Genomic DNA, 8,884 nt, shown 5'->3' with positions numbered 1-8,884 from the left:
TTTAATTCCGAACGAACTATAATCGGTTTTAATATTGCTTTCGCGGATTATTTCCAATCTAAAATCATTACATTTTAATCCATATTGTTGTCAATCCAAATAAACACGAATAATCGAATGGATATTGTGGCTGCCGTAGGTCGTCACATTAAGCACAATTTGCGATACAATAGTGCGACCCGCAACTTGGCGGCCCACGCGCTCGCGCTTTCGCGCGTAGTCCCGGGCGGCGCCGCTACGCGGCGAAGGTCAAGCGAGCCAACCTGGAAGTAGAAAGCGGTCAAGCGGGGATATAAGGCGGACCCTCTGCGGAGAAATCGTATATTTGTTTTTAACAACTGAGTCCGTTTCAATTGTAGAAACACCGATTCAATAATTGATTGTGACTCATGATAACAGCAAATCCGACTTCACACTACATAAAATCGATTTACTTTTCATCTGCGAAATGATGGAATTTTTTATGAAAAGGGATTATTTTTACGTATGGATTGACTATGGTAAATTCCAATTCAATTGCATTAAAACAGGTTTAATTACAACTTATGAAATCATATAATTTCGGATTGAGGTAGATGTATATCACCCAACATTAACTCGCCTGAAGCATACTAATCGCCTGAAGTGTACTAAATTCGATTTGACTATTTTCAATCGGTTTTAATACCGCATTTTCGGTGCAGAAATCCCGATCGATTCGGATTACATTTTTTTAAATCCGTTTTAATCGACCATTTTCGGCAGGGTATGTATAATATATCATTTATGTCAACAATGAATAATCTATGGAAAATGGTTTGTCGAAGACTTTCTTTATATTTCATTTTTTATGTTTCATGCTTTAAACATAACTACAAACAGAAGCCTAAAGCCTATCACACACAAATTGGCATAACTGTATATGCATAGCATAAGACCGTCTGGACCAATGAGCATCGAAATAAAATCGCCATATTGATTTGCATAGCATACTCATTGGTCCAGACGGTCTTATGCTATGCATATGCAGCTATGCCAATTTGTGTGTAATAGGCTTTAAGCTGGGAGCACATACTTTTGCATAAGCGCATAACCATAAGCATAAGGAAATTGATTGGTCCATTTCCTTATGCACATACTTATGGATCAATCAATTTCCTTATGCTTATGGTTATGCACTTATGCAAAAGTGTGTGCTCGAGCCCTAAAGGCCCTCACACACAAATTGGCATAGCTGCATATGCATAGCGTAAGACCGTCTGGACCAATGAGCATCGAAACAAAATCGCCATATTGATTTACATAGCATGAGGGCCGGAACACAAACTTTTGCATAAGCGCATAACCATAAGCATAAGGAAATTGATTAGTCTATTTCGTTATGCATATGCTTATGGACTAATCAACTTCCTTTCGCTTATGGTTATGCGCTTATGCAAAAGTCTGTGCTCCGGCCCTAAGCAGTCCAAGGTAGGGATGTTCGATTCTCTTAAAAGAATCGATTCTTGAATCGATTCTGAATCGAATCATGAAAATCGATTCTCTTAAAAAATCGGAATCAAAGAATCGATTTTGCAAGAATCGATCTAAAAAATCGTACAAAATTATTTATATATAATTGAAACATACATAAATCTAATTAATTAATTAATTTTAGCTAATTGTGACCATAAAAAATTTTTAATTGAATTAATTAATTTTAAATTTTAATGTGACCGGACTTGGTGAAATTGGCTCTTAGACTATATAGATTGTAAAGAGTGTAGACATAGGCTGCGGTCGGGAACACGCTAGAAATGCTTCGAAGCATTTGATTGACCAATCAGGACAAAAAGAGTAAAGATTTATTTATTCTGATTGGTTAATGCAATGCTTCGAAGCATTTCTAGTGTCTTACCGACCGCAGGCATAGTATTATGGTGTAGATATAAAGATATAAGTAGCGACAGGTAAGAAAAAAGCGAGAAAAACGAATTTTTAAAAATAGAATCAGTTCTTCGATTCTTAGGGTAAAGAATCGATTCGCAAAAAAATCGTATAGCAAAGAATCGATTCAAAAAATCGATTTTTTAACTAAAAAAATCGATCTTTTAAAGAATCGAATCGGAATCGAACATCCCTAGTCCAAGGCTGATGACGAGACGTCTGTCGTAGTCGTGGACATAAAGTAAGGCAGAGAAAAACGTAAGTCGTAAAAGGCTATTGTATAATAGCATTACGTTTTTCTCTGCTTTATTTTACTAAAATCACATATATAGATACATTAACTGTTTTATAATATTATTCTTTTTTTTTGCATTCTGACATCTAATTTATGATGCTTACATAGTTTACATTGTCTATGAAAAAAGTCCACGTAAACATCATATAGACAATATGTAAACAATTCGTGTAAACGTAATTTTGAAATCTATGGCACAATTCTGCTTGGTAGTCACGAAAATTTACCCAGGTTTAGCGGTCTTTAATAGTATCTCGGTGGCTGCATTCAGCGGATTCAACAGTTGGGTAATAATCAAACGTGACTGGTTCATACTTTTAGAACCAACAAATCAACGTCAAATGTTGACTTGTTGACAAGACGATACACAACTGTTGATTCCGCTGAATGCGTCTATTGATTGATTGACACAAATAAAAGTTTATTTTATTTTTGCAAGATTTTGTATATCAGTTTCAACATTTCACCCAAAAATTTAGATAAATATACACATTTTTAAAATACATTCTATCATAACTTGATAACATTAATACGCACATGCTTTATCAACATTTTGTAGAAATCGTTTAGTCGATATCTATCAACTGGCGCTCAGTGTATAGAGAGAATGTAAAGTAATGCCGAATACACACACAAATAAAATAATTAATAAAAAAATAAAGTAAATTCAAATATAAGGTTTGTCTCATTTATGGGTTTCATTCATTTAATTCACAAACTATGTTTGCATTGTTCAATAAATGTAACTTTAATATTTTTTTCAGATCTTTTCAATTTTTACCTTTAAGGAATTGATAAACTACGCTAAAATCTTTATTCGAGAATCCATGAGCAATGATCGCTCTATAAATCTGATGTGCCAGAGAACCGAGAGGAATCGGAGCTTGCGTTCTGATTGCAGCAGATTGAGCTAATCCCAAATCTTTGGCCATCAATGTTGTGCCAAAACCACCCTAGATTGGTAAATTTATTATTTTCTTTATTTATTATTAATTATTTATGTAATTTTTTTGCTTAACGTATAAATAAAATTAATTGTCGATAATCCTACAATTTATAAGTAAGAAAAATAAAGTGATTATTTTCTATAATAAAATTACTCATCTAAAAAAAATAAATTATAAGTATTATTAATCTCATAATAAAAATTTTGCGATATTATTTCAATTTTTTCTATTGGTTCCATTTCTATGAATCCGCGCACTATAAAAAAGACGAATCACGAATGAATTTCCATAATTGATTACCTCGTAATTCTTCGAACTGGGAACATTAGGTAGGATTCCTGGGACTGGATTGTAGAGATCAGAAGACCAGCATCTTCCCGAGCTGGAATTTACGATGTTTGCTAGCACCTTGGCATCCAAGCCCAGCCTAAAACATATAAAGCGCATACAGTCTAACATTAGAGAATTAAAGCGGATAAATAAACATCCCGCTTGTTTCTCACTTTTGTCCAAGGTTGAATGCCTCTGCAGTACCGATCATACTAATAGCTAATAGCATGTTATTACATAACTTAGCGGCTTGACCCATGCCGACATCGCCGCAATAAACGATTCTGGATCCCATGGCCTTGAGTATAGATTTTGCATGATCAAAATCTGTACTCGAACCACCAACCATGAAAGTCAAAGTACCGTCCCTGGCTGCATTCACACCTAGTATGACATTGACACAATTTAATATTAAATCGTTTTTCATATTTCCGTATCTCAAACTTATTCCAATCCTGTTTATGTTTATTGATCATTTAAATTTATTGGCGCGATAAAATCTATTTTATAATATTTGTAAAACTCTATATTCATTTCTTTTTTTTGTAAAAATGTGCTAATTTTTACAAAGAAAAAAAAGATAAATATAGCTTGTGTGTTACAAATATTATAAAATAGATTTTATTGCACCAGTAAATTTATTTGTAAAAATTTATTTTTATCTTTTTTTTCTTTGTAAAATTGTAAAAATTAGTACATTTTTACAAACAAAAAAAGATAAATAGATTTTTACAAATATTACAAAAACAATAACTATAGATTAATATGTTTTTTAATAACATAATTGTCAAATTTATATAATTAAATGTTTATATCTCCTTCATCGAAGAAAATCAACAATACCTATAAAAAATTAAAAAAATTTATTAAACCAATGAATCATTCAAAATATAATTTAATTTTTTAACCAGATAAATCATCCTTAATATCCACACCACAAATAGCATTCATATTATGTTCATATTGGTTGAATGTTGAATCTATTTTTTTTTCCTTTTTTGATCTTAAAACATTTATTTGATCTCTCTGATGGAATAATTGATCCAGCAAATTATAATTATATTGTTATTTTTTTTCTTGATTTATCTTTATTTTATTCGATTAATTAATCTGTGACGAACCTCCCGACACGGGAGTGTCGATAAATCTCAGATTATGTTTTTGAGCCTGCAATGCGACCGATTGAGACACCGATGGATCCACAGTGCTGCTATCAATTAGTAAAACGTTCTTCTTTGCTGCACTAAAGAGAAATTAACGATGAGAAGAAACTAATTAATAAAAATTAAAATTTATAATACATATTATTTAACAAATTTTATGATGTCAAAAATATTTTTGTACCCTATGGAAATTAATTTTACCTGAGTACACCGTTTTCGCCGGTGTAAATATCGAGGACATGCTGATTTGAAGGCAACATCGAGATGATAACTTCAACTTCATTTAACATTTCAGCCACATTTGGTGCGCTACTTGCTCCCGCTTCCACTAAATTTGTCACTGCCGATTTGTTCAAGTCATATACAGTGAGCTTGTAGCTCTAATAAAATACGAGAATTAATTATTTATAAAAAGTTTTTTCTTTAATTTGATGAAGAAATAATTTATTGAATGTAATTTTATTACTTACTTTCTTCAACAGATTTTTCGCCATATGACCGCCCATGTTGCCCAATCCGATGAATCCAATTTTTGAATAGCGTTTTGTTTTTAAATCAGCATTAGAAAACACATTAATGCTGAACCAATTGTACTAACCATTACAAATAAATTGCTATATTCGATATATAAATATTCAAATTTTCGCAATTTAATGTTTCAAGTCTTTAACGCTAGAATGACTGAGAAAGCTAATAGCTATTTAAAATAATATTTTCGAACATCTTATATTTATATGAATCATAAAGAGATATAATAACATAATCAATGAACAAAAGAGGACTTTGGCCTTTTTGCTCACACTTCCCAAGTTTTCTTCGCTCTCAAGTTTATATAAATATAGTTCATAGCGTTGAGATACACAACGATGCTTAAATTTGATTAAAATGATCGGTTCTGATGTTAAACATATTTTTGAGAGAAACTCTACTTGATACAATAGCTTTATTAAAAGCAGTTTAAAAGATCAATTTTCGAACAAAACTAGAATGTTTAAAGAATTAAATGATCAAATTACCTGCTGCCGCCATAAAACTGATAGATGATCTTGTTAATGTTATACAAATATTCATTTTAAATACTTATTGCCAGAGTTGTAAATTGAGAAAAGATGCTAACTTTTATATCAATCAGTTTTTAAATATCACTTAAATATTTACAAAATCTGTTTTTCGCAATACATGTGTTCATTATCATACATACTTCGCGCAAAAAAAATAAATAAATGCTTGATACTTAATGTAAACAAAATCGAAAAAAACACTTGGTCATCTCACGTCATACACGTTAAGAACTGAGCAAATGCACAAGAAGCAGCAACAGCGACATCTTATCAGTATATAGATAATTTAACATAAAAACACATTACATAAAAGGCTTGATAACGAATGGCGGGCAATTCAAATAAAATTAATAGTTTACCAAAGTACTGTTAAGAAAATGAGAGCTGCCTTGGGTTTCGTTAAAGATATTAAGACATTCTTAGCATATATAAAAACGTTTCAAAAACTATAATTTATATGTTAAAATAAATATTATAACCGTAAAGTGAGATAATATTTTAAAAATTAGTTTTTTTCCAAAATACAACGCAAATTATTTTGAGTTCATACAATTTCTGATAGGTTCCTACAAACTCGTATGTTTTTGCAATCAATTAATTTACAACTATCAGTAGAGAACATTTGATGGAAGAGCACATGCGATGGTTATTAGTATTATTACATATATGTGTGATAATTATTAATCGATAAATATGAATGTATCAAAATGTAATATCGTCATAATATCGTCGTTATTAATTCCATGTTTTATGTCCATTGAGCCATTTCTTAGCTATATACATTAAAGAATAATAATAAACATAGCTTCGCGTGTATCATCTTTTATCGTTCTAAGCGATCGTTTTATGGCCCATTGGGAAGTGCGAGACTTTATTAATATTATCCTATAATTCTTTTCTCTTCTCACGGCCTATAAAAATGAAATAACATCAAATCCATTTGAAAAAAAAACATTCTATAAAAATAAAATTATGTCAGTCCTTAAAAAACAAGATCGCATGAGTTTTTAAAAAATTTTGGTATTGCTATATTATTATGTAGATTTTGAATTTTTTCTGACTGATTTAATCCGATGATTAAATTTACATATCTTTTCGAAATATCAAAGATTCATATTTGTGTTTTATTGAATATTATTAGAATTAATTACATTAATTTATATATGAGTGTGAAATATCAAACACGAACACGAAGGCCGGTTCTACAATAAGTCGTATGTCGTTAATCGTAAGGAAATTGACCAATCACAGTCGATAATTCCAAAAAATATTGACTGTGGTTGGTCAATTTGCTTACGGCTAACGACATACGACTTATTGTAGAACGGGCCTTAATCAATAATAACAACAAAATCTGATTTAATTGCACGTAAGTGTGTTACTAGGTGTTTATGATTTGAAATGTTATGTTTAAAGAGGAATACACTGTGTAATTTCATTGATTTTAATCGCTGTATACATATAAACGCTGAGCATAATTTGAAATTGTTCTACACATGGATCGGTAGCATCAAGGTCGCTCTGCAATAACAGATTATTAGACCACCTTCGTCCGAGATAACAATAACTAATTTACTACATTTCTTTATTGGTGTCGCGAAGTATGTCGTTGCTAATTTTTGATGAACTGCCAATTAAGCGATGTACATAATTGCGCTTACGTTTCTTAGGGTGCGGTCCCATGGACTGATATTTTCCGCGTAACGCGTTTCGCGTAACCAATGAGAAGCATTCCGCGTTTTCTGTTACGTGGAATTGAATGTCCTTAGTACACATGGTACATAAAACGACAGCAGCACGTTTAACCAATGATATTTTTCTATTCTGTTAAAACATTCCAATAGAAATGCTAAATATTATAGTTGATTGGTTACGCGAATATTTGTTACGCAAATTTTGCGCCCATGTGAACGATGAGATTTGAATATCACGTAAATGCACACAAATATGTTTGAATGTCCATAATTTGACTTAACAGTAAATAAAGCGTAACTTAAAATGAATTCGGAGTTATTAATATCTATTATTGCTCTACAAAAGCAAACAATAAATAAGATGCAAACAATAAATAAAACAGATAGAATGTCAATAATGAAATTAAAAAAGTTAGTTACACTTTTCTTATTGTGCAAAGAAAACGAGCGAAATAAAATAGTAAAACGAAAATATTGGGTCCGATTTTTTCAAATGAAAAGCGGGAACAATATGGAGCAAGTACAACTCTTATAAAAAGATTGTATTTTTATAATGATGAAAAATTCATCAATTATTTCCGCATGAATGTGGAAACATATGAAAAATTGTTTAATATTGTCAAGCCATATATAACAAAGCAGAAGTATATTCGAAACCCAATACTTTTTCTTTAACCCAAAATGTCTTCGTTATTTAGCTACAGGAGATAGTATGAAATCTCTTTCCTATGCGTTTCGCATAGGTAGAACAGATGTGGCTGACTGGGTATATATATATATTAGATATTTGACTGGCTCTTTTAAAATGGACCACCCTGTATATATATGTCAAGAAGCAGCTTTTGGGACGATTTTTGACATGAATAGGCAGTTTCGAGAACTTTCAGCAGTTTTCAGATCGTTTAATTTTTGACAGGAGAAAACCTAAATGTATAAATATTAATTTCAATTTAGAACATTCTTAATTTCTTTTTTTTGAAGAAAAAATAAACCATAACTATAATTTTTCTTTCACTATTTTTTTTTGTTTTCAACGGCAGTTATAAGAACTTAAAAAATTTTTTGTTTGAAATGTTAAATTTCATATTATAAGACCTGAAAACTGCCTTAGTATATAATTTAATTTTGAAGATATGGTGGATTTCAAATTGCTAATTGGTTATTCCAATCCGCCATATGTAATAGCCAAGCTATTGGAATAACTAATCAGCAATTGATAGCCCGGTGTCTTAACTCTTACTAGAGAAATTCTAGTAGAGGCCTGTTCAGAAACTAGTTTATGACTGCTTGCACTCGATATATGCATGTAATTTCAATTGGTCTAATCTGCCAAATAGACTCTTAGGGCCAATTTCACCAAGCTCGGTTAGATTAACCGACGGTTAAAATTAGCAGGGTTCCAACTGAAATGATAAGAATGCTTGGTTTTCCTTCACCTCTATTTTCTGTTGGCCACCCTGCTAATTTTAACCGTCGGTTAATCTAATCG

At 31.3% G+C, this 8,884-nt stretch overlaps 1 protein-coding gene and 1 long non-coding RNA gene across 3 annotated transcripts in view; one reads left to right on the top strand and one right to left on the bottom strand.

The window, feature by feature from the left end:
* The window catches only part of LOC115237304, an 8,403-nt gene extending 4,687 nt beyond the window's left edge, over positions 1 to 3,716 (top strand). The window contains exons 1-3 of one of the 2 annotated variants that reach the window (XR_003884330.1): positions 1,457 to 2,163; positions 2,965 to 3,161; positions 3,477 to 3,716. This is a non-coding gene — a long non-coding RNA (uncharacterized LOC115237304). Of the gene's footprint in view, positions 1 to 1,456; positions 2,164 to 2,964; positions 3,162 to 3,476 lie in introns of those variants that run through there. The other variant, XR_003884329.1, reaches the window with a different exon arrangement.
* On the bottom strand, positions 2,869 to 5,945 carry LOC115237303 (3-hydroxyisobutyrate dehydrogenase, mitochondrial-like). The gene is made up of 7 exons (XM_029810262.1): positions 5,657 to 5,945; positions 5,111 to 5,187; positions 4,842 to 5,020; positions 4,599 to 4,720; positions 3,651 to 3,861; positions 3,448 to 3,574; positions 2,869 to 3,153 (listed from the first exon to the last, which is right to left on the bottom strand). Exons 1-7 carry the CDS (start codon positions 5,709 to 5,711, stop codon positions 2,971 to 2,973), a joined length of 954 nt encoding a protein of 317 aa, XP_029666122.1. The 5' UTR covers positions 5,712 to 5,945; the 3' UTR covers positions 2,869 to 2,970.
* Positions 5,946 to 8,884: the final 2,939 nt, after the last annotated feature.

Source organism: Formica exsecta, unplaced genomic scaffold (genome assembly GCF_003651465.1).
Source record: "Formica exsecta isolate Colony F162 unplaced genomic scaffold, ASM365146v1 scaffold29, whole genome shotgun sequence".
Lineage (NCBI taxonomy): Eukaryota > Metazoa > Arthropoda > Insecta > Hymenoptera > Formicidae > Formica > Formica exsecta.
The sequence above is the reverse complement of the archived record's forward strand: the minus strand, read 5'-3'. Positions and strand labels throughout refer to the sequence as shown.

Bases quoted from the DNA above. Each gene is read 5' to 3' on its own strand.
- LOC115237303 (XM_029810262.1), bottom strand. From the start codon at position 5,711: ATGAATATTTGTATAACATTAACAAGATCATCTATCAGTTTTATGGCG. The intron at 4,721-4,841 runs GTAAAATTAATT...ATTTCTCTTTAG, and splicing joins GGCGAAAACGGTGTACTCAG to TGCAGCAAAGAAGAACGTTT. The intron at 3,575-3,650 runs GTGAGAAACAAG...TATATGTTTTAG, and splicing joins GCATTCAACCTTGGACAAAA to GCTGGGCTTGGATGCCAAGG.